The sequence below is a fragment of the Oncorhynchus tshawytscha genome, linkage group LG06 (assembly GCF_018296145.1).
Source record: "Oncorhynchus tshawytscha isolate Ot180627B linkage group LG06, Otsh_v2.0, whole genome shotgun sequence".
Taxonomy (NCBI): domain Eukaryota; kingdom Metazoa; phylum Chordata; class Actinopteri; order Salmoniformes; family Salmonidae; genus Oncorhynchus; species Oncorhynchus tshawytscha.
The window spans coordinates 3570987-3598984 of record NC_056434.1 but is presented as its reverse complement, the minus strand read 5'-3'; the positions used below and the strand labels follow the sequence as shown (position 1 = coordinate 3598984).

Sequence of the window (27998 nt, the reverse complement as noted above, 5' to 3'; positions counted from 1 at the left end):
CATCACAGATGAGGAGGAGATCACGTTCGCGCCCACATATCGTTTCGAGAGAGACACACGTGAGAAATATGCCTACACCAAGGCCAAAGCCACTGGGGTAAGTTTACTGTGTCTGTTTCCTGAGATGCTGTATGGTACAGGTGGCCCTCATACCTTAGAGGAAATGAGCAGATATCTGAGAGCACAAGTCCACAGCTTGGCTGTTTATTATTTTACCTTGTAGGGGAAGTCCCAAATGGCATCCTATTCCATACATAGCCCATGGGGCTCTGGTCTAAAGTAGTGTACTATATAGGGAATAGGGGCTCTGGTCTAAAGTAGTGCACTATATAGGGAATAGGGCTTTGGTCAAAAGTAGTGTACTATATAGGGAATAGGGGCTCTGGTCTAAAGTAGTGCACTATACAGGGAATAGGGCTCTGGTCTAAAGTAGTGCACTATATAGGGAATAGGGTTCCAAATCAAATCAAATGTATTTATATAGCCCTTCTTACATCAGCTGATATCTCAAAGTGCTGTACAGAAACCCGGCCTAAAACCCCAAACAGCAAGCAATGCAGGTGTAGAAGCACGGTGGCTAGGAAAAACTCCCTAGAAAGGCCAAAACCTAGGAAGAAACCTAGAGAGGAACCAGGCTATGTGGGGTGGCCAGTCCTCTTCTGGCTGTGCCGGGTGGAGATTATAACAGAACATGGCCAAGATGTTCAAATGTTCATAAATGACCAGCATGGTCAAATAATAATAATCACAGTAGTTGTCGTGGGTGCAACAGGGCTCTGGTCTAAAGTAGTGCACTATATAGGGAAAAGGGTGCCATTTGGGACACACATGGGTCTCTGAAACCACTATTAGAAAGATGGCATGGTCTTAGATAGGCCTGCCATCAAACCAATGCTGATTTTTCAGAACGACTGAAATATAAATTATTCTCCCTCACAGACTAAATACAATCTACCATCATGGTGTGATCGCGTTCTACGGAGGTCCTACCCCTTGGTGCATGTGTTCTGTCAGTCATACGGTGAGACTACTGCCATGATAATTGTTTGATTGCAATTAACGAACAAAATATGTGTCATTTTAGTTCATGTTATTACCAATTCTATAATTTTGCAACCGCTCTTGTAGGGTGCACCAATGACATTATGACCAGTGACCACTCTCCAGTTTTCTCCACATTTGAAGTCGGAGTGTCATCACAGTTTGTCTCCAAGCACGGTATAGTTTTTTACTTCACAACAACTACACCGTGCTGTCTGTGTGACTAATGCACGTGTGTCTGACATCACTGTATTTTACGAAATGATCTACCCTCAGAAGAAGATGTTCTCGTGTTTTACCGAGTGCAAATCTATGGACAAAGACAACTGCCTTTCCAATGATCTTTCTATCTTTTCATTCCAGATCCCAACAGTGTGTCTCAGGGTGGGATCAAGTTCATGAACTGTGTTGCCACCCTCATGACAAAGTCCAAGACCAAGTTCTTCATCGAATACCATTCCAGCTGCTTAGAGAGTAAGGCTACTTCCATTTTCCATCTGTCCACAGTGGTCAGTGGTCAGTGAATCATAGGATAACACTAAAAACATATCAAGCGTTTCAACTGAACTGGAGACTAACTCACAGTGACTCCACACTAGCCTGATTTTTTGTATTTATTTATTTCACCTTTATTTAATTAACCAGGTAGGCTAGTTGAGAACAAGTTCTCATTAAAAGTGCGACCTGGCCAAGATAAAGCAAAGCAGTGTGGCACATACAACAACACATGGAATAAACAAACATACAGTCAATAACACAATAGAGAAAGTCTATACACAGTGTGTGTAAATGAGGTAAGACAACGAAGGAGGGAGGTAAAGGCAATAAATAGGCCATAGTGGTGAAATAATTACAATTTAGCAATTAAACACTGGAGTGACAGATGTGCAGAAGATGAATGTGCAAGTAGAGATACTGGGGTGCAAAATAAATCAAATAGATAACAGTATAGGAATGAGGTATTTGGATGGGCTATTTACAGATGGGCTCTGTACAGGTGCAGTGATCTATGAGCTGCTCTGACAGCTGGTGCTTAAAGCTAGTGAGGGAGATATGAGTCTCCAGCTTCAGTGATTTTTGAAGTTCTTTCCAGTCATTGGCAGCAGAGAACTGGAAGGAAAGACGACCAAAGGAGGAATTGGTTTTGGGGGTGACCAGTGAGATATACCTGCTGGAGCGCGTGCTACGGGTGGGTGCTGCTATGGTGACCAGTGAGCTGAGATAAGGCAGGGCTTTACCTAGCAAAGACTTATAGATGACCTGGAGCCAGTGGGTTTGGCAACGAATATGTAGCGAGGGCCAACCAACAGGTCGCAATGGTGGGTAGTATATGGGGCTTTGGTGACAAAACAGATGGCACTGTCACAGACTGCATCCAATTTGCTGAGTAGAGTGTTGGAGGCTATTTTGTAGATGACAGTCAAGAAGTCAAGGATTGGTAGGATAGTAGTTTTACGAGGGTATGTTTGGCAGCATGAGTGAAGGAGGCTTTGATGCTGAATAGGAAGCCGATTCTAGATTTTTTGGATTGGAGATGCTTAATGTGAGTCTGGAAGGAGAGTTTACAGTCTAGCCAGACACCTAGGTAGTTGTCCACATATTCTAAGTCAGAACCGTCCAGAGTAGTGATGCTGGACAGGCGGGCAGGTGCGGGCAGCGATCAGTTGAAGAGCATGCATTTAGTTTTACTTGCATTTAAGAACCGTTGGAGGCCACGGAAGGAGAGTTGTATGGCCTTGAAGCTCATCTGGAGGTTAGTTAACACAATGTCCAAAGAAGGGCCAGAAGTATACAGAATGGTGTTGTCTGCGTAGAGGTGGATCAGAGAATCACCAGCAGCAAGAGCGACATCATTGATATATACAGAGAAAAGAGTCGGCCCGAGGATTGAACCCTGTGGCACCCCCATAGAGACTGCCATAGGTCCGGACAACAGGCCCTCCGATTTGACACACTGAACTCTGTCTGATAAGTAGTTGGTGAACCAAGGCTGTTGAGTCTGCCGATAAGAATGTGGTGATTGACAGAGTCGAAAGCCTTGGCCAGGTCGATGAAGACGGCTGCACAGTATTGTCTCTTATCGATGGCGGTTATGATATCGTTTAGCGTGGCTGAGGTGCACGCATGACCAGCTCTGAAACCAGATTGCATAGCGGAGAAGGTACGGTGGGATTAAAAATGGTCAGTGATCTGTTTGTTAACTTGGCTTTCAAAGACCTTAGAAAGGCAGGGTAGGATAGATATAGGTCTGTAGCAGTTTGGGTCTGGAGTGTCATGACCGCGGCAGCTTTCCAATCTTTGGGAATCTCAGACGATACGAAAGAGAGGTTGAACAGGCTAGTAATAGGGGTTGCAACAATTTCGGTGGATCATTTTAGAAAGAGAGGGTCCAGATTGTCTAGCCCAGCTGATTTGTAGGGGTCCAGATTTTGCTGCTCTTTCAGAACATCAGCTATCTGAATTTGGGTGAAGGAAAAATGGGGGAGGCTTGGGCAAGTTGCTGTGGGGGGCGCAGGGCTGTTGACCGGGGTAGGGGTAGCCAGGTGGAAAGCATGGCCAGCCATAGAAAAATGCTTATTGAAATTCTCAGTTATCGGTGTTGACAGTGTTTCCTAGCCACAGTGCACTGGGCAGCTGGGAGGAGGTGCTCTTATTCTCCATGGACTTTACAGTGTCCCAGAACTTTTTTGAGTTTGTGCTACAGGATGCACATTTCTGTTTGAAAAAGCTAGCATTTGCTTTCCTAACTGCCTGTGTATATTGGTTTCTAACTTCCCTAAAACGTTGCATGTCGTGATGCTTATGCAGTACTCCACAGGATGTTTTTGTGCTGGTCAAGGGAAGACAGGTCTGGAGTGAACCAAGAGATATATCTGTTCCTGGTTCTACATTTTTTAAATGGGGCATGCTTATTTAAGATGGTGAGGAAAGCACTTTTAAATAACCAGGCATCCTCTACTGACGGAATGAGGTCAATATCCTTCCAGGATACCCGGGCCAGGTCGATTAGAAAGGCCTGCTCCCTGAGCGTTTGACAGTGATGACGGGTGGTCGTTTGACCGCAGACCCATTACGGATGCGGTTTTATAAAGCTAGCCAGCATCAGTTAGCGTCACATTCCAGATCAGGCTTCATCCATACTACGATGGTGGATAATGTCCGTCTGCTACTAACTCTAGCGGGCTTGTAACTGTGTGTGCATGTTGCACATGGGCTAGTTGAACACCATACCAAAGATGGTACAGTATGAAGATAGGCAGAAACTGCTTCTCCAATAGAAATCCCCGATCACACTTGTAGGCGATGTCATGGCGACGTTGGCACAGAAACATGTCATCCATCGGGTCTAACGGTCGACTCTCGCCGAACTGCGCATGTGGCACTCTTTCGATATAAGGTTTTTCGCTAAAATTGACGTGTCAGTTTGTCACGCTCACGAGGTTGGAGTCATAACAAGTTCCACTACTTAATAATCTACGTTTTTAAACAACTAAGAAAAAAAAATTCACTCCTCTCATTGACTTCTCAAACCCCGGCCTGGTCTGTTTCGCAAAAGCGTTCCCAGAAGTCTTGTGATGTTGCGCCTCTGGGTTCAGAAACTCTGTGGTCGAACTCTTCGTTGAGACAAAAACATCACTTCATAGACAAGTCAGCGCCACATTTTAATTTGTGCAGAAATCAAAATGAAATTAAAGTGATCTTGCAAATTCACCAGACTATGTTGTGAAATAGGCTCTTAGAAGTGTCGTCTTTATTTTGTTAATAATTGTTAATGCCTTCTTCGGTGTGCTTATAGGGAGGCAGGTAGCCTAGTGGTTAGAGCATTGGGCCAGTAACCGAAAGGTTGCTAGATCTTATTTTGTGTGCTTAACAACGCAAAACCACATTTTCCCACTCCTATCTGTGGTACAGCTTGTTGTGTTCTGGCTATAGACATACAGTATAATCCATTGAAGGGGTTTGAACCTCTACCCTGGCAGTTTGGCTGTTAATCTCATGGGTACAGCTTGTTGTGTTCTGGCTATAGACATACAGTATAATCTGTAGAAGGGGTTTGAACCTCTAACCCTGGCAGTTGGACTGTTAATCTCATGGGTACAGCTTGTTGTGTTCTGGCTATAGACATACAGTATAATCTGTAGAAGGGGTTTGAACCTCTAACCCTGGCAGTTTGGCTGTTAATCTCATGGGTACAGCTTGTTGTGTTCTGGCTATAGACATACAGTATAATCCATTGAAGGGGTTTGAACCTCTAACCCTGGCAGTTTGGCTGTTAATCTCATGGGTACAGCTTGTTGTGTTCTGGCTATAGACATACAGTATAATCTGTAGAAGGGGTTTGAACCTCTAACCCTGGCAGTTGGACTGTTAATCTCATGGGTACAGCTTGTTGTGTTCTGGCTATAGACATACAGTATAATCTGTAGAAGGGGTTTGAACCTCTAACCCTGGCAGTTGGACTGTTAATCTCATGGGTACAGCTTGTTGTGTTCTGGCTATAGACATACAGTATAATCCATTGAAGGGGTTTGAACCTCTAACCCTGGCAGTTTGACTGTTAATCTCATGGGTACAGCTTGTTGTGTTCTGGCTATAGACATACAGTATAATCCATTGAAGGGGTTTGAACCTCTAACCCTGGCAGTTGGACTGTTAATCTCATGGGTACAGCTTGTTGTGTTCTGGCTATAGACATACAGTATAATCTGTAGAAGGGGTTTGAACCTCTAACCCTGGCAGTTTGGCTGTTAATCTCATGGGTACAGCTTGTTGTGTTCTGGCTATAGACATACAGTATAATCCATTGAAGGGGTTTGAACCTCTAACCCTGGCAGTTTGACTGTTAATCTCATGGGTACAGCTTGTTGTGTTCTGGCTATAGACATACAGTATAATCCATTGAAGGGGTTTGAACCTCTAACCCTGGCAGTTTGACTGTTAATCTCATGGGTACAGCTTGTTGTGTTCTGGCTATAGACATACAGTATAATCCATTGAAGGGGTTTGAACCTCTAACCCTGGCAGTTTGACTGTTAATCTCATGGGTACACTAGCAATGACTGCCAGTCTTAACTTGAATGAGAACAGCCATCTATGGATTATGTTTATGGTTGCGTCTGTCATTTGACTTTTGCAAATTTCAGAATACAATTGTGCAAAAAAATATACAGTTTCATTACTAAATTATCATTACTATATGATAGGTATTTTAATTAACATTCTTTTCTTCTTATTTTTTTTTACACACAAAACGATTTGATGAATAAAATATTTAATCAGTTGTCTTCCTCAAATGACGAGGATGATGATACAATCTTTGTGAGAGGGTGGGAATCTGATTTCATTGGTCCTCAACTCACAGCTCAGACATTTCATTCAGGATAGTGGAGTTAACCCTGAGTTAGCCTGCCCTGGACCAGGTTAGTTCTGGATACAGGATAAACAGAGTTAGCCCTGAGTTAGCCTGCCCTGGACCAGGTTAGTTCTGGATACAGGATAAACAGAGTTAGCCCTGAGTTAGCCTGCCCTGGACCAGGTTAGTTCTGGATACAGGATAAACAGAGTTAGCCCTGAGTTAGCCTGCCCTGGACCAGGTTAGTTCTGAATGCAGGATAAACAGAGTTAGCCCTGAGTTAGCCTGCCCTGGACCAGGTTAGTTCTGGATACAGGATAAACAGAGTTAGCCCTGAGTTAGCCTGCCCTGGAGCAGGTTAGTTCTGGATACAGGATAAACAGAGTTAGCCTGCCCTGGAGCAGGTTAGTTCTGGATACAGGATAAACAGAGTTAGCCCTGAGTTAGCCTGCCCTGGACCAGGTTAGTTCTGGATACAGGATAAACAGAGTTAGCCCAGAGTTAGCCTGCCCTGGAGCAGGTTAGTTCTGAATGCAGGATAAACAGAGTTAGCCCTGAGTTAGCCTGCCCTGGACCAGGTTAGTTCTGGATACAGGATAAACAGAGTTAGCCCTGAGTTAGCCTGCCCTGGACCAGGTTAGTTCTGGATACAGGATAAACAGAGTTAGCCCTGAGTTAGCCTGCCCTGGAGCAGGTTAGTTCTGAATGCAGGATAAACAGCGTTATTTCCTGAGTTAGCCTGCCCTGGACCAGGTTAGTTCTGGATACAGGATAAACAGAGTTAGCCCTGAGTTAGCCTGCCCTGGAGCAGGTTAGTTCTGGATACAGGATAAACAGAGTTAGCCCTGAGTTAGCCTGCCCTGGACCAGGTTAGTTCTGAATGCAGGATAAACAGAGTTAGCCCTGAGTTAGCCTGCCCTGGACCAGGTTAGTTCTGAATGCAGGATAAACAGAGTTAGCCCTGAGTTAGCCTGCCCTGGAGCAGGTTAGTTCTGGATACAGGATAAACAGAGTTAGCCCTGAGTTAGCCTGCCCTGGAGCAGGTTAGTTCTGGATACAGGATAAACAGAGTTAGCCCTGAGTTAGCCTGCCCTGGAGCAGGTTAGTTCTGAATGCAGGATAAACAGAGTTAGCCCTGAGTTAGCCTGCCCTGGAGCAGGTTAGTTCTGAAGGATTCGTTGCCATAGAAATGTACCTGGCTAAAAGGCGAGCCACTTTCGTATGACCGCTTATCCCGAGTTAAACTCAGAGGTGACCAAAGGTACCTTACTAACTCCTCAAACCCGCTACGTAGTATATATCCCTCAGGGTCCCAGATCTACGTAGTATATATCCCTCAAGGTCCCAGATCTACGTAGTATATATCCCTCAAGGTCCCAGATCTACATAGTATATAGTCCTCAAGGTTCCAGATCTATGTAGTATATAGTCCTCTAGGTCCCAGATCTACGTAGTATACAGTGCCTTGCGAAAGTATTCGGCCCCCTTGAACTTTGCGACCTTTTGCCACATTTCAGGCTTCAAACATAAAGATATAAAACTGTATTTTTTTGTGAAGAATCAACATCAAGTGGGACACAATCATGAAGTGGAACGACATTTATTGGATATTTCAAACTTTTTTAACAAATCAAAAACTGAAAAATTGGGCGTGCAAAATTATTCAGCCCCCTTAAGTTAATACTTTGTAGCGCCACCTTTTGCTGCGATTACAGCTGTAAGTCGCTTGGGGTATGTCTCTATCAGTTTTGCACATCGAGAGACTGACATTTTTTCCCATTCCTCCTTGCAAAACAGCTCAAGTTCAGTGAGGTTGGATGGAGAGCATTTGTGAACAGCAGTTTTCAGTTCTGAAATGTGGCTAAATGTCGCAAAGTTCAAGGGGGCCGAATACTTTCGCAAGGCACTGTATAGTCCTCAAGGTCCCAGATCTATGTAGTATATATCCCTCAAGGTCCCAGATCTACGTAGTATATATCCCTCAAGGTCCCAGATCTACGTAGTATATATCCCTCAAGGTCCCAGATCTACGTAGTATATAGTCCTCAAGGTCCCAGATCTACGTAGTATATAGTCCTCAAGGTCCCAGATCTATGTAGTATATATCCCTCAAGGTCCCAGATCTACGTAGTATATATCCCTCAGGGTCCCAGATCTACGTAGTATATATCCCCCAAGGTCCCAGATCTACGTAGTATATATCCCTCAAGGTCCCAGGTCTAGTTGTCTTGCAATCTCTTACTATTCATTGTCATGCCAAACTGGATTTGGCTATACGGCACAAACAGATCTGGGATCAGGCTAACTGCACACATCCTGTCCACAGAATTTGTCAAGAGCTCAGAAGGAGAGAACCAAGATCACTCTGATGGAAACATCAAGGTTCGGTTCGGAAATCAAGTTGAGGTAAATTGCCATTTTGACACTTCTTTCAAGTACAATACTAAAGCTAATTGTCTTACAATATGGTGTATTTTTGATGCAAAAGAGTTGTTGAGTGTCTGAACTCCTGTCGTGTCTTTTTAAAGCTCGTCCCTATCATCTCAGACCCGGAGTACCTGTTGGATCAGCACATTCTCCTGTGTGTCAAGTCCACAGACTGTGATGAATCCTATGGTGAGAAATAAGGACAACTGTGGTCTGTTTGGAACGACTCGTTGTTAGAATGACACAGACCACATTTGGGCTGGTGTAAATACTAGTCTAAGTTTGTGACTCTTGATCATCTAGTTCTGTCTTCATCTACCTCCGTCTAGCTCCGTCTGTCTCCGTCTGTCTACGACTGTCTTTGTCTGTATACCACCAACTGCACGTTGACCAGGTCGCTAGGTGTACGATGTTTCCTCCGACACATTGGTGCAGCTGGCTTCCGGGTTAAGTTGGCATTGTGTCAAGAAGCAGGGCACCAGAATCATCCCTTTCCACTTGGATGAAATCTGTCTTTCATCGTCTAGCTCTGTCATCATCTAGCTCTGTCTTTCATCGTCTAGCTCTGTCTGTCATCATCTAGCTCTGTCATCATCTAGCTCTGTCTTTCATCGTCTAGCTCTTTCATCGTCTAGCTCTGTCTGTCTTCATCTAGCTCTGTCTGTCTTCATCTAGCTCTGTCTTCATCTAGCTCTGTCTGTCTTCATCTAGCTCTGTCTTTCATCGTCTATCTCTGTCTTTCTTTGTCTAGCTCTGTCTTTCATCGTCTAGCTCTGTCTTTCATCGTCTAGCTCTGTCTGTCTTCATCTAGCTCTGTCTGTCTTCATCTAGCTCTGTCTGTCTTCGTCTAGCTCTGTCTGTCTTCATCTAGCTCTGTCTGTCTTCGTCTAGCTCTATCTTTCATCGTCTAGCTCTGTCTTCGTCTAGCTCTGTCTGTCTTCATCTAGCTCTGTCTTTGTCTAGCTCTATCTTTCATCGTCTAGCTCTATCTTTCATCGTCTAGCTCTGTCTGTCTTCATCTAGCTCTGTCTTCATCTAGCTCTGTCTTCCATCGTCTAGCTCTGTCTTTCATCGTCTAGCTCTGTCTTCGTCTAGCTCTGTCTTCGTCTAGCTCTGTCTTCGTCTAGCTCTGTCTTCGTCTAGCTCTGTCTGTCTTCATCTAGCTCTGTCTTCATCTAGCTCTTCTCTCCTCCTCCTCCTTCTCCTGCTCCCTGACATGGTGTCATCCCTACAGGAGAGGGCTGTGTGGCTCTGCGAGCGGCAGAGTCCTCCTACACAGAGTTCCAGGTGACGCTGACGCACCACGGCGAGCGGACAGGCACCCTGACAGGGGGAGTACAACTGCGTACTTCTGGGGGCAAACAGACCGAGAAGTTATACGGTGAGACGCTGAGAACCAATGTCATAGTGTACCACTGATGTCTCAACAAAATGATGTTTTCTCTTGTTGCTAAACACACTCCTGCTTTTTCAGATTTCATCCAAGTGGAAAGGGATGATTCTGGTGCCCCAAAAGGAAAAGGAGTGGATCCCAACAACAAGTGAGCAGTCTCTCTCTTCACTCATCGCTATTTTACAATCTTGTGATCTCAGTTCAATTGTGAGATCAGGACATCTGGTTATTTCTCCTGTTCAATAGGTTCGCTTTTCCTCATCCCATTGATATCACCAACCCCAGTTACATGGGGGTGGGCTACAAGTCTGTAGGTGTGACAGACAGGGGCTGGAGCTACAGCATGTCCCTCAGATCAGGCTCCGGAGGTGTCGGTGGGCACGGGGGCAAAGACCAGACCCCCATCTTTCCCAGGAAGACTGTCTACGACCACAACACTGTGCGAAGCCCCACAGGAAAAGCAATGGATAACGTGTACGTTAATCAAACACAAAAACATCTACCGCTTTTTATCGTTTTACGAACTCTCTGACAGGTTGGGGTTTTCTCGAACACAGACTGAACTCCTTTGAAATATATTTTCAGTCCAGGGGTCCGGGAGAACGACACTAAATTGGAGGGAATTTGTTGAGGACTTCTAATATGTGGATTCACGTTATTTAGGCATACTTGGGACTGAACAATATTGCTTTCTATTTCACTCACAGAGTAGACAATGTACTGAGAGTGAAGAGATTAATTGATACCTCATTGTGAGTCTGTGAAGCTGAACTCTGAATGACCTGTGTGTGTGTCCTGTCTTCCAGGGGTGAGGACGGGAAGCCAGCAGAGATGTTTGACAACCCTCTGTACGGCTCCATGGGAAAGTGTGGAGGAGGAGCTAAAGACTCACCAGACCCTCAGTCCTCCAAGGACCACCTGACCGCTCCAGACCCCTACTTCTCCTTCCCCAAACCCTCTGACCAGGACCCTGACCGCCCCCCGGTCCCCACCCCGCGTAACCGCTCTTACACCTGTTCTGAGACCAAGCCCCCATCTTCCGGCCCTACCTCCTTCACCTCCCTCCATCCCCAGTCCTACACCAAGAACCCTGTGAAACCGTCACGCTCCGAGGGGGGCATGGTACTAACGGCCAATAAGCCGCCTCTGCCCATGAAGTCCCGCCCAGGCCAGGCGGAGGCCACGTCTACTAAGCCCAGAGACTACCGAGACAGCTCGGAGCTGCCCAGCAAACTCCGCCCAACTTCAAGGCCCATCCAGCCCCTCCCCAAAGAAGGTTAGACTCCCCTCTGTTCACATATCAGGCAACCAAGTTGCTAATAACTTCTGTGGTCATGTTTTTAAACTAAGGATACCGCAGAGGAAGAGGTTATGTACATTAAACTGTACATAGTCAACACAACAGGCTGATGAAAACCAACATGGCCTTTCTTTCTGTAGTTGAAAACATTTCTCTTGTCCCCCCCAGCTCTTCATGAGACAACTCAACCCTCGAAGATGGGCCGTTCAGTGAAATGACTGTCTGCTCCTGTCCTAGACGTTGGAAATGAGATGTTGAATGGGGGTGCTAGTGACTAATGATAACTCAATACAACGTCTCACCCAGTCACTCCACGGCTCGTCTCACTGACTCTCCCAAAAACATGTTTCTGTACAAACTCGTCGTTCCTTTTCCATTTTCGTTAAGACTATATTACTGGAAGTCCATAAGACATTTTAGGAATTGTCTTCATGTCTCGTGGATTTGTTTTTGTAGAGTCCTCCTTATACAAAGTATCATTGTTCTGTTTTTGCACAGACGTTGACCACCACAAGAACTCTTTAGATTATAGGAATCATTTTGAAGACTTTTGAAAACAATCTGAATGTGTGTTCCTTGTATCTGGTGTTTGGTCAAATCAGTACTATTAAACTAAAAGGAATCAGACTGACCTGCATTTCATTTCATTTGATTATTCATTTATCACATCTGCTTTAAGCCTGCCTATCTGCACACAGTTACTATTCAGTTTACGACAGCCCAGTGTCCAACTATCCATTATATATTTTTTTAAGAGACTGAAAAGATTTGACACGGGGTCCCCAGATCCTCAAAAACGTTCTACAGCTGCACCATCGAGAGCATCCTGACCGGTTGCATCACCACCTGGTATGGCAACTGCTCGGCATCTGACCGTAAGGCGCTACAGAGGGTAGTGCGAACGGCCCAGTACACCACTGAGGCCAAGCCTCCTGACACTATATATATTTAAAAAATAAGACTCCAGCCACCCAAGTCATAGACTGTTCTCTCTGCTACCGCACAGCAATAGGTACCTGAGCACCAAGTCTAGGACCAAAAGGCTCCTTAACAGCTTCTACCCCCAAGCCATTAGACTGCTGTACATATAATCAAATGGCCACCCAAACTATTTACATTGATTTTATTTTTACACTGCTGCTACTCACTGTTTATTACCTATGCATATTCACTTTACAAATTACCTCAACTAACCTACACCCCTGCACATTGACTCGGTACAGGTAATTTTCTTGTTACTTTTTATTGATAAAAAAATATATAAATTTACTTTAGTTTATTTAGTAGATATTTTCTTAACTCTATTTATTGAACTGCATTGTTGGTTAAAGGCTTGTAAGTAAGCATTTCACAGGTAAGGTCTACTACACTAGTTGTATTCCGCGCATGTGACAAATACAATTTGATTTGGTTTGAAATGCTACCACCTGCTGGTATGTTAACAGTATTGCATTAGTGTGGATATATTTACAATCAAGTGGCAACGTCATTGGATTGGAGAATAATAATTTATGCTTCTTTTAGTAACTCCATAGAAGATATACAAAGTACATTAATTAGCCTACTTATCCTACTCGGTCCATACATTTATGACATAAGGAGAAAAATAAAATAAATTGCGTAAAATAAGATTTTATTAATGAAAATGTCAGCGCGCATCACAAATGTTTCTTCCACAATCATGACGTATTTTAAAACCGACCAAATGGTATCGTCGTGACATCATCAACCTGAGACGAGGAAGCAGCGCTGAAAACTGAAAATGGTGACAATCTTGCGTGCTTTAGTTTGCTATATTGTAATCGTTTTTTATCTCGTTTACGATGTTACAAAGTGTGTTGATAGTTATCATTTAACTCGCATAGTTAACTGCATCTATATAACGTTAAGTCAAACATATACGACCGGTTTCAGGCCAGCTAGCATGTCTGTAGAATGAGCATGTCGTTTATCAGCTAGCAAACTTTTGAGCCTAGCTAGCTAGGTAATTATTATAAATAATTGTTGCATAAAAATCATTAAGTTTACGGCCCTGGTCTCCTAGTTAGGGCAAGGAATGCCAGACTACCAACGCTATCAATGATTCATAACGCTGTAGCTAGTTAATGTGTATTTCTGTGTTGCAGCTTTTCTACTCCTTTTTCAAGTCCCTGGTGGGGAAGGACGTGGTGGTGGAGCTCAAAAATGACTTGAGGTTTGTATATTATGTAGTTCGTGGCCAGCCAGTTAGTGGCAGAATTCACATAACGCCATTGTTTTATAATTACGCGTTTAACTTTTTTTTTTTTTTATAGCGCGTTTTCGTTAGACAAAATCTGAAATCGTTTGATCAAAAAAATAAACAAGTATTTTTTAAATATTTTTTATTAAAATATATATAGGCTACAACAGTAGCTAGGTGAAGTCTGAGTGGTTGTTGAAGCCTCCAGCCGTTTTTTAAAAAACTATGGCGCCCGACATGGTTCAATGTACCAATAAACCAGTACGATCTACTTTTGTCGTTTTTCTTTTCTGCTAATTGTCGGAATCTTGGAGCAAGAATTGGGATCATGTATACTGTGGTAATGAAGATACATGGATAATAACTGACTGTAATGTATAATATGTTGAATTTAGCAAACGAGGAGTCCATTCATTGAGGTATAATAGAATTGGGGAAGAAAACAGGGTTTCTATTTTTAGGTCCCTCCCCTTTTTGTTCAGTTTGCATCTAAGAAATGTTTTGCAGCATAATTTGAGTAATTTTTAAATAGAGAGATTCATGGACCATATATAGAGCCCCACAGTGGTGTCGTAATACCCATAAAATCAGCCTCCGTTACAATTATTAGAATAATTCAATGGATGTTCTGTGCACAAAAGTGTCATCAATTTTCGAATCGGTCTTCTCAATGAGGCGATCACTGAAAATGGTCTTTCTGGGCTTGACGTCAGTTAAACTGCAGTACAGAAAGCAAGAATGTAGGAACAATTGACTGCTTCCAGGCCTGAACCCTGGCCCCTTGAAGTGGTTTCCTCTAGTTGCCACAGTCAAAATTGGCAATGCAAAATGTTATTTTTGGTCTTAATTCAAGTTTAGCTGTGTGTTTTAGGTTTAATGTCACATTTTAAGAAGAGAAATTGTAAAAATAAAATAAAAATAGATGGGGTTTATGACTGTTGCTGTGGCAACTAGTGACGACTCCTTGGAGTGTTGGGGCTTCCGCTATTCTTTCTGCTCCTCTGGGAATAGCTGGTCTAACACAACAACAACAACAGAGACCCAAAAAGAAAGGAGGACCAAGGCACTCTTCATATAATTGATTAAAATGCCTTTATTATTAGTATGGCATGTTCAATAGAAACAAAGTTATTTTTTAACCGACGTGTTTCGGCTGCATGGCCTTCGTCAGGGAGAACAAAGAAATAATACAATGTTCTCTTTTGAACAGCTTTTCAATTGCCTTCAGCTATGTTTAGACTGTTGTTCATGTTTTGCTGTGTTCTAGTGGACTAGGGAATATATTGCTTTCTTATTCTTGACACTTCTCCCAGTCATATTTAGGGTCAGATCTACATTTACTATATTTAAGGTTAGAAGTGTCCTGATACTTCTAGTTTGGAGTTGTATTTTTATGATCACATATCTACAGTATTTCACCCTTTAATGTGTATAGTATTGCTTACTAGGTGTGTCCAATCAATTGTGTAACCACTCCCTCTTCCAATTAGGGCCAATTGGAAAAGCTGATCAAAAGAGGACATTGTATTATTTTTTTGTACTCCCTGATGAAGGCCATGCCAGGCCATTCTATTGAACATGCCATACTAATAAAGGCATTTTAATTAATTATATGAAGAGTGCCTTGGTCCTCCTTTTTGATGAACAATTCACCCCTTTTACCAAAGAGCCCCTTCTGTCTACCAAAATGTACTATTGTGTACCTTAGTAGCGCTTCCCTTCCTCCTCTTTCTACTACAACAGAGATCCACTTGAACGCTTGCTTACAGCTGCACCACGGGGTCAGACAGGCCGTTGGCTTAAGTTATCGTCATGCCTGCTCTGCGGTGTCCGACCCTGTAGTGTAAGGTGTCGGATCTGCTGGCTAGCTTATCCACTTTCCTTCATCTGAGGGTTGTTTTTGTAAAGGATGGGTGTAAATCAATTTTGTCTACGAAGGCAGACAACACCATATACCATTTTTAATGGAAATTAATTTTGTGAGAAGCACACAAAATACACAATCAATATGTTATTATACATGCAATTAAAATGAAACAAAGAAATGAGTGTACACATTTTCCCGTAGTCCCGGTGACACAAGGTCAGCCCACGCCACAGGGCTCTGGGAGAACGTGTTTTCATACCTAGAAGATGTAGACAAAGGCATTCAGGAGCACAGTGAAAGCTATTTAAGGTATTGATAAAGCTAGAAACTTTCATTTTTCTAGGAGCTCCTAAATTAAACTTCCAGGTCGCACAGTAACAGTATTTAGGCGCATATGTGAGTCCCACTGTAGAACCCTGTGTCCTTGGTCCCACTGTAGAACCCTGTGTCCTTGGTCCCACTGTAGAACCCTGTGTCCCTGGTCCCACTGTAGAACCCTGTGTCCCTGGTCCCACTGTAGAACCCTGTGTCCCTGGTCCCACTGTAGAACCCACTGTAGAACCCTGTGTCCTTGGTCCCACTGTAGAACCCTGTGTCCTTGGTCCCACTGTAGAACCCTGTGTCCTTGGTCCCACTGTAGAACCCTGTGTCCCTGGTCCCACTGTAGAACCCTGTGTCCCTGGTCCCACTGTAGAACCCTGTGTCCCTGGTCCCACTGTAGAACCCTGTGTCCCTGGTCCCACTGTAGAACCCTGTGTCCCTGGTCCCACTGTAGAACCCTGTGTCCCTGGTCCCACTGTAGAACCCTGTGTCCCTGGTCCCTGTACTGAACCCTGTGTCCCTGGTCCCACTGTAGAACCCTGTGTCCCTGGTCCCACTGTAGAACCCTGTGTCCCTGGTCCCACTGTAGAACCCTGTGTCCCTGGTCCCACTGTAGAACCCTGTGTCCCTGGTCCCACTGTAGAACCCTGTGTCCTTGGTCCCACTGAATGAAGTGGGTGGTGTCCACTATGTGGGTGGGATGTCCTTGTCTCTTACCTGTCTGTCATGGAGTCCCTGAAGCCCCCCCTGCACTGAAAACCTCACACTTGAAAGCTTGAGATGACAGATGTGTAACTTGCAAAATCAACATCTTTGTCTATTTTCAGCATCTGTGGAACACTTCACTCTGTTGATCAGGTAAGACTAGAAGACAACCCAAACTACATTCATCACTTTTTTTTTTTTTAAATACGTTGTGCTCACTAGTTCTTTCTCTTGCAGTACCTGAACATTAAACTGACGGACATCAGTGTCACGGATCCAGAGAAGTATCCACATATGGTGAGTTGTCCTGTCCATACATTGGACAATATAGGGCTGGTTTCCCAGACATACTGTATTTACCCTATTTACAGTGCATTGGGTAAGTAATTCAGACCCCTTGACTTTCCACATTTTATGTTACAGCCTTATTATAAAAATGGATTAAATTGTTTTGTTTTCCCCTCATCAATCTACACACAATACCCCATAATGACATCACAATACCCCATAATGACATCACAATACCCCATAATGACATCACAATACCCCATAATGACAAAGCAAAAACAGTTTTTATTTTTTATTTTTGGCAAATGTATTCCAAATTAAAACAGATCACATTTACATAAGTATTCAGACCATTTACTCAGTACTTTGTTGAAGCACCTTTGGCAGCGATTACAGCCTCAAGTCTTCTTGGGTATGATGCTGCAAGCTTGGAACACCTGTATTTGGGGAGTTTCTCCCATTCTTCTCTGCAGATCCTCTCAAGCTCTGTCAGGTTGGATGGGGAGCATCGCTGCACAGCTTTTTTCAGGTCTCTCCGGAGATGTCCGATCGGGTTAAAGTCTGGGCTCTGTGGCTGGGCCACTCAAGGACATTCAGACAATTGTCCCGAAGCCACTCCTGCGTTGTCTTGGCTGTGTACTTAGGGTTGTTGTCCTGTTGGAAGGTGAACCTTCACCCCAATCTGAAGTCCTAAGCGCTCTGTAGCAGCTTTTCATCAAGGATCTCTTTGTACTTTGCTCCGTTCATCTTTCCCTCGATCCTGACTAGTCCCTGCTGCTGAAAAACAGCCCCACAGCATGATGCTGTCACCACCATGCTTCACTGTAGGTATGGTGCCAGGTTTCCTCCAGACGTGACACTTGGCATTCAGGCCAAAGAGTTCAATCTTGGTTTCATCAGACCAGAGAATCTTGTTTCTCATGGTCTGAGAGTCTTTAGGTGCCTTTTGACAAACTCCAAGTGGGCTGTCGTGTGCCTTTTACTGAGGAGTTGCTTCCGTCTGGCAACTCTACCAAAAAGGCCTGATTGGTGGAGTGTTGCAGAAATGGTTGTCCTTCTGGAAGGTTTTCCCATCTCCACAGAGAAACTCTGGAGCTCTGTCAGAGTGACCATTGGGTTCTTGGTCACCTCCCTGACTAAGGCCCGTCTCCCCTGTTTGACCAGGCGATCAGCTCTAGGAAGAGTCTTGTTGGTTCCAAACTTCTTCCATTTAATAATGATGGAGGCCACTGTTCTTGGGGACCTTCAATGCTGCAGAAATGTTTTGGTACCCTTCCCCAGATCTGTGCCTCGACACAATCATGTCTCAGTGCTCTACGGACAATTCCTTCAACCTCGTGGCTTGTTTTCAGCTCTGACATGCACTGTGTAAATAAAGTTTTTTTTTTTTTTTTTTAAAGTTAATACATTTGCGAAAATTTTTACACCTGTTTTCACGTTGTCATTATGTGTGTAGATTGTGGAACATTTTTTAAATTCACTTTTTGAATAAGGCTGTAACAAACTGTGAGGGGGGTTCAGAATACTTTCAGAAGGTGTAGTCCAGGTCTAGGCTTAAATCCGTGTCTAGGAAACCAGCCCTTAACTAAAAGCTCTGCTTCTGACATTGACTGGATGCACTGTAAAACCCCAATTCCTTCCTTCACATCACCATCTCACGATCTTCAGAACAGATGATGCTGTGAAATAAATCAATAAGGGATTATTGACTGTTCTCCTGTGTGTGTCCCCCCCTCTCTCTAAAGTGATCAATTCAGCCTGTTTCCCCCTCTCTCTAAAGTGATCAATTCAGCCTGTTGTCCCCCCCTCTCTCTAAAGTGATCAATTCAGCCTGTTGTTCCCCCCCTCTCTAATGTGATCAATTCAGCCTGTTGTCCCCCCCTCTCTAATGTGATCAATTCAGCCTGTTGTCCCCCCTCTCTAATGTGATCAATTCAGCCTGTTGTCCCCCCTCTCTCTAATGTGATCAATTCAGCCTGTTGTCCCCCCTCTCTTTAATGTGATCAATTCAGCCTGTTGTCCCCCCTCTCTCTAATGTGATCAATTCAGCCTGTTGTCCCCCCTCTCTCTAATGTGATCAATTCAGCCTGTTGTCCCCCCTCTCTCTAATGTGATCAATTCAGCCTGTTGTCCCCCCTCTCTCTCTAATGTGATCAATTCAGCCTGTTGTCCCCCCCTCTCTCTAATGTGATCAATTCAGCCTGTTGTCCCCCCCTCTCTCTAATGTGATCAATTCAGCCTGTTGTTCCCCCCTCTCTAAAGTGATCGATTCAGCCTGTTGTTCCCCCCTCTCTCTAAAGTGATCGATCCAGCCTGTTGTTCCCCCCCTCTCTAAAGTGATCGATCCAGCCTGTTGTTCCCCCCCACCTCTCTCTAAAGTGATCGATCCAGCCTGTTGTTCCCCCCTCTCTAAAGTGATCGATCCAGCCTGTTGTTCCCCCCCTCTCTAAAGTGATCAATTCAGCCTGTTGTCCCCCCTCTCTCTCTGATCGATCCAGCCTGTTGTTCCCCCTCTCTCTAAAGTGATCGATCCAGCCTGTTGTTCCCCCCTCTCTCTAAAGTGATCGATCCAGCCTGTTGTTCCCCCCTCTCTAAAGTGATCGATCCAGCCTGTTGTTCCCCCCTCTCTAAAGTGATCGATCCAGCCTGTTGTTCCCCCCTCTCTCTAAAGTGATCAATTCAGCCTGTTGTCCCCCTCTCTCTAAAGTGATCAATTCAGCCTGTTGTTCCCCCCTCTCTAAAGTGATCGATCCAGCCTGTTTGTCTAATCCTGTTCTGTTATCTTCTGTCACCAGTTATCAGTGAAGAACTGTTTCATCCGAGGCTCTGTGGTGCGGTACGTCCAACTGCCTGCAGATGAGGTTGACACTCAGCTGTTACAGGACGCTGCTCGCAAGGAGGCACTGCAGCAGAAGCAATGATGCTTTAGCACATGACATCATGGGGGGGGGGGGTGGACAGATGTTTTAGTTCGGTGTAAACAATCATTCGGGTATCAAAATTAAATCTGTTTGCATAGAAGTCCCTGATGTGTTCCTTGTCGAACCTATTTTTTAACCTTATTTTGCCACATTGGTATTGCAGTGCTGCAGTGTCACTTACCTCAAATACCGACTAAGGTCTCCCAGCACTTTGCTTTACCCTCCTGTTTTGTAAACATTTGGACCTCCAATACTTTAATTTCTCTGTTCTATACAGCTATCTGCTGATGTCAGAAACGACCAGTTTCTGCCTGTTTTTATTTTATTGATGTCCTTGAGAAGCGGTGTCCAGAATGAATATGTTCTCCTTCTGAAGAGAATATTCTCTGCTCTTTTTCCTTTCTAAAAACCAGTTTTGAGTTTTGTAAGACTCATGTTATTTACATCGCACATTTTTGATGTGTAAATAAACCTTGTTTAAATCCTGTTCTTATTGTCCACTCGTTTGAATACAATGCGCCTGAGGGATGGTCACTAACGTTTCTATTTATTATTTTATACAGTCTTTTTATTTGTATTTATTTATTATGGATCCCCTATTAGTTCCTGTCAAGGCAGCAGCTACTCTTCCTGGGGTTTATTAGGGATCCCCATTAGTTCCTGTCAAGGCAGCAGCTACTCTTCCTGGGGTTTATTAGGGATCCCCATTAGTTCCTGCCAAGGCAGCAGCTACTCTTCCTGGGGTTTATTATGGATTCCCATTAGTTCCTGTCAAGGCAGCAGCTACTCTTCCTGGGGTTTATTAGGGATCCCCATTAGTTCCTGTCAAGGCAGCAGCTACTCTTCCTGGGGTTTATTAGGGATCCCCATTAGTTCCTGCCAAGGCAGCAGCTACTCTTCCTGGGGTTTATTATGGATCCCCATTAGTTCCTGTCAAGGCAGCAGCTACTCTTCCTGGGGTTTATTAGGGATCCCCATTAGTTCCTGTCAAGGCAGCAGCTACTCTTCCTGGGGTTTATTATGGATCCCCATTAGTTCCTGCCAAGGCAGCAGCTACTCTTCCTGGGGTTTATTAGGGATCCCCATTAGTTCCTGCCAAGGCAGCAGCTACTCTTCCTGGGGTTTATTAGGATCCCCATTAGTTCCTGCCAAGGCAGCAGCTACTCTTCCTGGGGTTTATTAGGATTCCCATTAGTTCCTGCCAAGGCAGCAGCTACTCTTCCTGGGGTTTATTAGGGATCCCCATTAGTTCCTGCCAAGGCAGCAGCTACTCTTCCTGGGGTTTATTAGGGATCCCCATTAGTTCCTGCCAAGGCAGCAGCTACTCTTCCTGGGGTTTATTATGGATCCTCATTAGTTCCTGCCAAGACAGCAGCTACTCTTCCTGGGGTTTATTATGGATCCCCATTAGTTCCTGCCAAGGCAGCAGCTACTCTTCCTGGGGTTTATTAGGGATTCCCATTAACCTGCCAAGGCAGCAGCTACCCTTCCTGGGGTTTATTATGGTTCGCCATTAGTTCCTGCCAAGGCAGCAGCTACTCTTCCTGGGGTTTAACAGGATCCCCATGAGTTCCTGCCAAGGCAGCAGCTACTCTTCCTGGGGTTTATTATGGATCCCCATGAGTTCCTGCCAAGGCAGCAGCTACTCTTCCTGGGGTTTATTATGGATCCCTATTAGTTCCTGGGGTTTATTATGGATCCCCATTAGTTCCTGCCAAGGCAGCAGCTACTCTTCCTGAGGTTTATTAGGGATCCCCATTAGTTCATGTCAAGGCAGCAGCTACTCTTCCTGGGGTTTATTAGGAATCCCCCCCCCCCTGATTTGATTTCAAGTCGGAAGGCAGCCTACAGAAGAAATAACTAATATTGATAACCATCTAGATGTCACCTTGATACATCGGCTCAATGGGGAGGGCATGAACAACAACCCCACTGGGAAACAGCGCCCTTCACTCCCGCTTGCCAAGCACTACTGTGTCTGGGCAACAGGAACATCTACCTAGTGGCAGGCACTACTGTGTCCAGGCAACAGGAACATCTACCTAGTAGCCAGAGGTGGAATAAACCCAAATGCAACAGGAACATCTACCTAGTAGCCAGAGGTGGAATAAACCGAAATGTCACACTTGAGTAAAAGTACAGGTGATGTACATTAATAGAAAATGACTTGAGTGAAAGTTTAAAAGTGTTTGGTTTTAAATATACTTAAGAATCAAAATGTAAAGTATAAATAATGTCATATTCCTTATATTAAGCAAACCAGACGGTACAATTTCATTTTTTATTTGATAATTTACAGATAGCCTGGGGCACACTCTAGCACCCAGACATAATATATAGATAGCCTGGGGCACACTCTAGCACTCAGACATAATATATAGATAGCCTGGGGCACACTCTAGCACTCAGACATAATATATAGATAGCCTGGGGCACACTCTAGCACCCAGACATAATATATAGATAGCCTGGGGCACACTCTAGCACTCAGACATAATATATAGATAGCCTGGGGCACACTCTGCACCCAGACATAATATATAGATAGCCTGGGGCACACTCTAGCACTCAGACATAATTTACTGATAGCCTGGGGCACACTCTAGCACTCAGACATAATATATAGATAGCCTGGGGCACACTCTAGCACTCAGACATAATATATAGATATCCTGGGGCACACTCTAGCACTCAGACATAATATATAGATAGCCTGGGGCACACTCTAGCACTCAGACATAATATATAGATAGCCTGGGGCACACTCTAGCACTCAGACATAATATATAGATAGCCTGGGGCACACTCTAGCACTCAGACATAATATATAGATAGCCTGGGGCACACTCTAGCACTCAGACATAATATATAGATAGCCTGGGGCACACTCTAGCACTCAGACATTTACAGATAGCCTGGGGCACACTCTAGCACTCAGACATAATTTACTGATAGCCTGGGGCACACTCTAGCACTCAGACATAATTTACTGATAGCCTGGGGCACACTCTAGCACTCAGACATAATTTACTGATAGCCTGGGGCACACTCTAGCACTCAGACATAATTTACTGATAGCCTGGGGCACACTCTAGCACCCAGACATTTACTGATAGCCTGGGGCACACTCTAGCACTCAGACATAATATATAGATAGCCTGGGGCACACTCTAGCACCCAGACATTTACAGATAGCCTGGGGCACACTCTAGCACTCAGACATAATATATAGATAGCCTGGGGCACACTCTAGCACCCAGACATAATATATAGATAGCCTGGGGCACACTCTAGCACTCAGACATAATATATAGATAGCCTGGGGCACACTCTAGCACTCAGACATAATATATAGATAGCCTGGGGCACACTCTAGCACTCAGACATAATTTACTGATAGCCTGGGGCACACTCTAGCACTCAGACATAATTTACAGATAGCCTGGGGCACACTCTAGCACTCAGACATAATTTACTGATAGCCTGGGGCACACTCTAGCACCCAGACATAATATATAGATAGCCTGGGGCACACTCTAGCACTCAGACATAATATATAGATAGCCTGGGGCACACTCTAGCACTCAGACATAATTTACTGATAGCCTGGGGCACACTCTAGCACTCAGACATAATTTACAGATAGCCTGGGGCACACTCTAGCACTCAGACATAATTTACTGATAGCCTGGGGCACACTCTAGCACCCAGACATAATATATAGATAGCCTGGGGCACACTCTAGCACTCAGACATAATTTACTGATAGCCTGGGGCACACTCTAGCACCCAGACATAATATATAGATAGCCTGGGGCACACTCTAGCACCCAGACATAATATATAGATAGCCTGGGGCACACTCTAGCACCCAGACATAATATATAGATAGCCTGGGGCACACTCTAGCACCCAGACATAATATATAGATAGCCTGGGGCACACTCTAGCACCCAGACATAATATATAGATAGCCTGGGGCACACTCTAGCACCCAGACATAATTTACTGATAGCCTGGGGCACACTCTAGCACCCAGACATTTACAGATAGCCTGGAGCACACTCTAGCACTCAGACATAATATATAGATAGCCTGGGGCACACTCTAGCACCCAGACATAATATATAGATAGCCTGGGGCACTCTAGCACCCACTCAGACATTTACAGATAGCCTGGGGCACACTCTAGCACTCAGACATAATATATAGATAGCCTGGGGCACACTCTAGCACTCAGACATAATATATAGATAGCCTGGGGCACACTCTAGCACTCAGACATAATTTACTGATAGCCTGGGGCACACTCTAGCACTCAGACATAATTTATAGATAGCCTGGGGCACACTCTAGCACCCAGACATTTACAGATAGCCTGGGGCACACTCTAGCACTCAGACATAATATATAGATAGCCTGGGGCACACTCTAGCACCCAGACATTTACTGATAGCCTGGGGCACACTCTAGCACCCAGACATAATATATAGATAGCCTGGGGCACACCTCTAGCACTCAGACATAATTTATAGATAGCCTGGGGCACACTCTAGCACCCAGACATTTACTGATAGCCTGGGGCACACTCTAGCACCCAGACATTTACAGATAGCCTGGGGCACACTCTAGCACCCAGACATAATTTACTGATAGCCTGGGGCACACTCTAGCACTCAGACATTTACAGATAGCCTGGGGCACACTCTAGCACTCAGACATAATTTACTGATAGCCTGGGGCACACTCTAGCACTCAGACATAATTTACAAACTAAAGCATTTGTGTTTAGTGAATCCTCCAGATCAGAGGCAGTTGGAATGACCAAAGATGTTTTCTTGATAAGTGTGTGAATTCGATCATTTTCCTGTCCTGCTAAGCACTCAAAATGTAACGAGTCCTTATGAATGTCAGGGAGATTGTATGGAGTAAAAAAGTACATTAGTTTCTTTATGAATGTAAAAAACTTAGGTTGTACTTTAAAGCATTTACTGAAGCACCTTATACCTCTGGCCAATAGGAGGGTGACGGTCACAGTAGGGGGGGGGGGGCTGTTCGTACATTTTTTTACCTCCTACTAATCATGTGGAATTTGGAATGTTCGGCCTGTGGATGATGTCATCTCCAATGAGGTACACCATCCAATGATTCCATCTGCTTTCAATCACACCAATTTGAATAACAATTACTGGTTACTTGAATTAGATGTGTTCGATGACACATGGGCTTTGTTTAGACAGGCAGCCCAATTCTGATATTTCTTCCACCAGTTGGTCTTTTGACCAATCACATCTGATCTTTTCACATTAGCTCTTTTTCAAAGCTGATTGGTCAAAAGACCAATTAGTGGAAAAAAATTATTGGGCTGCCTAAACGCAGCCCATGGTAATATGTAACATATATTAGACTGAAGTCCTGAAGCTTTTGTTGTCTGTTTTCTAGTTGGTGGTAGACTGCAACACACGTGATACCCTATTAATTTCATCATCAGACGAGGTGTACTCTGATAATGAGGTATCTTTCATTTAATGTAATCTAACATGAGGGAGAACCGTCAATGAAACTAGAGGGACACTACAGTATGGTCAGCATCAATGAAACTAGAGGGACACTATAGTATGGTCAGCATCAATGAAACTAGAGGGACACTACAGTATGGTCAGCATCAATGAAACTAGAGGGACACTACAGTATGGTCAGCATCAATGAAACTAGAGGGACACTACAGTATGGTCAGCATCAATGAAACTAGAGGGACACTATAGTATGGTCAGCATCAATGAAACTAGAGGGACACTACAGTATGGTCAGCATCAATGAAACTAGAGGGACACTACAGTATGGTCAGCATCAATGAAACTAGAGGGACACTATAGTATGGTCAGCATCAATGAAACTAGAGGGACACTACAGTATGGTCAGCATCAATGAAACTAGAGGGACACTACAGTATGGTCAGCATCAATGAAACTAGAGGGACACTATAGTATGGTCAGCATCAATGAAACTAGAGGGACACTATAGTATGGTCAGCATCAATGAAACTAGAGGGACACTATAGTATGGTCAGCATCAATGAAACTAGAGGGACACTACAGTATGGTCAGCATCAATGAAACTAGAGGGACACTACAGTATGGTCAGCATCAATGAAACTAGAGGGACACTACAGCATGGTACATGTAGGTAGAGTTATTAAAGTGACTATGCATAGATGATAACAGAGAGTAGCAGTGGTGTAAAAGAGAGTGTGGGGGGGGGGGCAATGCAAATAGTCTGGGTAGCCATTTGATTAGATGTTCAGGAGTCTAATGGCTTGGGGGTAGAAGATGTTTAGAAGTTTAGACTTGGCGCTCTGATACAGCTTGCCGTGCTGTAGCAGAGAGAACAGTCTATGACTAGGGTGGCTGGAGTCTTTGACAATTTTTAGGGCCTTCCTCTGATATAGAGGTCTTGGATGGCAGGAAGCTTGGCCCCAGTGATGTACTGGGGCGTTTGCACTACCCTCTCCAGGCAGTGATGCAACCATGGTGCAGCTGTAGATGGTGCAGCTGTAGAACCTTTTGAGGATCTGTGGACCCATGCCAAATTCTTTCTGTCTCCTGAGGGGGGATAGGTTTTGTCGTGCCCTCTTCACGACTGTCAAGGTGTGCTTGGACCATGTTCGTTTGTTGGTGCTGTGGACACCAAGGAACATGAAGCTCTCAACCTGCTCCACTGCAGCCCCGTCGATGAGAATGTTGGCGTGCTCTGTCCTCTTTTTCCTGTTGTCCACAATCATCTCCTTTGTCTTGATCACGTTGAGGGAGAGGTTGTTGTCCTGGCATCACATGGTCACGTTTCTGACCTCCTCCCTATAGGCTGTCTCGTCGTTGGTGGTGATCAGGCCTTCCACTGTTGTCATCTGAAAACTTAATGATGGTGTTGGAGTCGTGCCTGGCCGTGCAGTCATGAGTGAACAGGGAGTACCAGGAAGGGACTGAGCACACACCCCTGAGGGGCCCCCGTGTTGAGGATCAGCATGGCGGATGTGTTGTTTCCTACCCTTACCATCTGGGGGCGGCCCGTCAGGAAGTCCAGGATCCAGAGGTTGCAGAAGGAGGTGTTTAGTGTCAGGGTCCTTAGCTTATTGAAGAGCTTTGAGGGCACTATGGTGTTGAACACTGAGCTGTAGTCAATGAATAGCATTCCCACATAGGTGTTCCTTTTGTCCAGGTGGGAAAGGGCAGTGTGGAGTGCAAAAGAGTTCCTGTGGATTTGTTGGGGCGGTATGAAAATTGGAGTGGATCTAGGGGTTTCTGGGATAATGGTGTTGATGTGAGCCATGACCAGCCTTTCAAATCACTTCATGGCTACAGACGTGAGTGCTCCACGTCAGTAGTAATATAGGCAGGTTACCTTCGTGTTCTTGGGCACTGGCACTATGGTGGTCTGCTTAAAACATGTTGGTATTACAGACTCGGACAGGGAGAGGTTTAAAATGTCAGTGAAGACACTTGCCAGTTGGTCAGCGCATGTCCAGGTAATCCGTCTGGCCCTGCGGGCTTGTGAATCACACAATGCTCACATCCACATCCACATTCACTTAGTACTCTAGAGCTCTGTCAGAGTCACCTCCCTGACCAAGGCCCTTCTCCCCCGGTTGCTCAGTTTGGCCGGGCGGCCAGATCTAGAAAGAGTCTTCTACCATTTTAGAATGATGGAGGTCACTATGTTCTTGGGGACCTTCAATGCTGAAGACATTTTTTGGTACCCTACCCCAGATCTGTGCCTCGATACAATCCTGTCTCGGAGCTCTACAGACAATTCCTTCAACCTCATGGCTTGGGTTCTGCTCTGTCATGCATTGTCAACTGTGGGACCTTATATAGACAGGTGTGTGCCTTTCCAAATCATGTCCAATCAAATTAATTTACCACAGATAGATGCCAATCAAGTTGTAGAAACATCTCAAGGATGATCAATGGAAACAGGATGCACTTGAGCTCAATTTCAAAGTCTCATAGCAAAAGGTCTGAATAGTTATGTAAATAAGTTTCGGTTTTTTATTTTTAATACATTTCTTAAAACCTGTTTTTGCATTGTCATTATGGGGTATTGTTAGTAGATTGCTGGAATGTCCACCAAAGCTGTTGCCAGATAATTTAATGTTAATTTATCT

At 44.5% G+C, this 27998-nt stretch overlaps 2 protein-coding genes and 1 long non-coding RNA gene across 3 annotated transcripts in view; all 3 read left to right on the top strand.

Annotated features, from left to right (window-relative positions):
* Nucleotides 1-12141, top strand: part of LOC112251275 (phosphatidylinositol 3,4,5-trisphosphate 5-phosphatase 1) — a 56944-nt gene extending 44803 nt beyond the window's left edge. Inside the window, exons 17-27 of the mRNA XM_042322849.1 lie at nucleotides 9-97; nucleotides 940-1021; nucleotides 1129-1218; nucleotides 1405-1515; nucleotides 8721-8800; nucleotides 8923-9010; nucleotides 10056-10202; nucleotides 10296-10362; nucleotides 10461-10688; nucleotides 11021-11490; nucleotides 11683-12141. Coding sequence (XP_042178783.1) covers nucleotides 9-97; nucleotides 940-1021; nucleotides 1129-1218; nucleotides 1405-1515; nucleotides 8721-8800; nucleotides 8923-9010; nucleotides 10056-10202; nucleotides 10296-10362; nucleotides 10461-10688; nucleotides 11021-11490; nucleotides 11683-11732 — 1502 coding nt within the window. The 3' untranslated portion in view covers nucleotides 11733-12141. The remainder of the gene's footprint in view (nucleotides 1-8; nucleotides 98-939; nucleotides 1022-1128; nucleotides 1219-1404; nucleotides 1516-8720; nucleotides 8801-8922; nucleotides 9011-10055; nucleotides 10203-10295; nucleotides 10363-10460; nucleotides 10689-11020; nucleotides 11491-11682) is intronic.
* LOC121846648 lies at nucleotides 4046-7919 on the top strand. The gene is made up of 3 exons (XR_006083553.1): nucleotides 4046-7088; nucleotides 7148-7321; nucleotides 7554-7919. It is a non-coding gene; the product is annotated as an uncharacterized LOC121846648 (long non-coding RNA).
* A 1046-nt stretch (nucleotides 12142-13187) lies between the features above and the next one.
* On the top strand, nucleotides 13188-20324 carry smx5. Its single transcript, XM_024422188.2, has 5 exons — nucleotides 13188-13279; nucleotides 13641-13708; nucleotides 16751-16781; nucleotides 16866-16925; nucleotides 19712-20324. The coding sequence occupies exons 1-5, from the start codon at nucleotides 13277-13279 to the stop codon at nucleotides 19835-19837; spliced, it is 288 nt and encodes a 95-aa protein (XP_024277956.2). The 5' UTR covers nucleotides 13188-13276; the 3' UTR covers nucleotides 19838-20324.
* Nucleotides 20325-27998: the final 7674 nt, after the last annotated feature.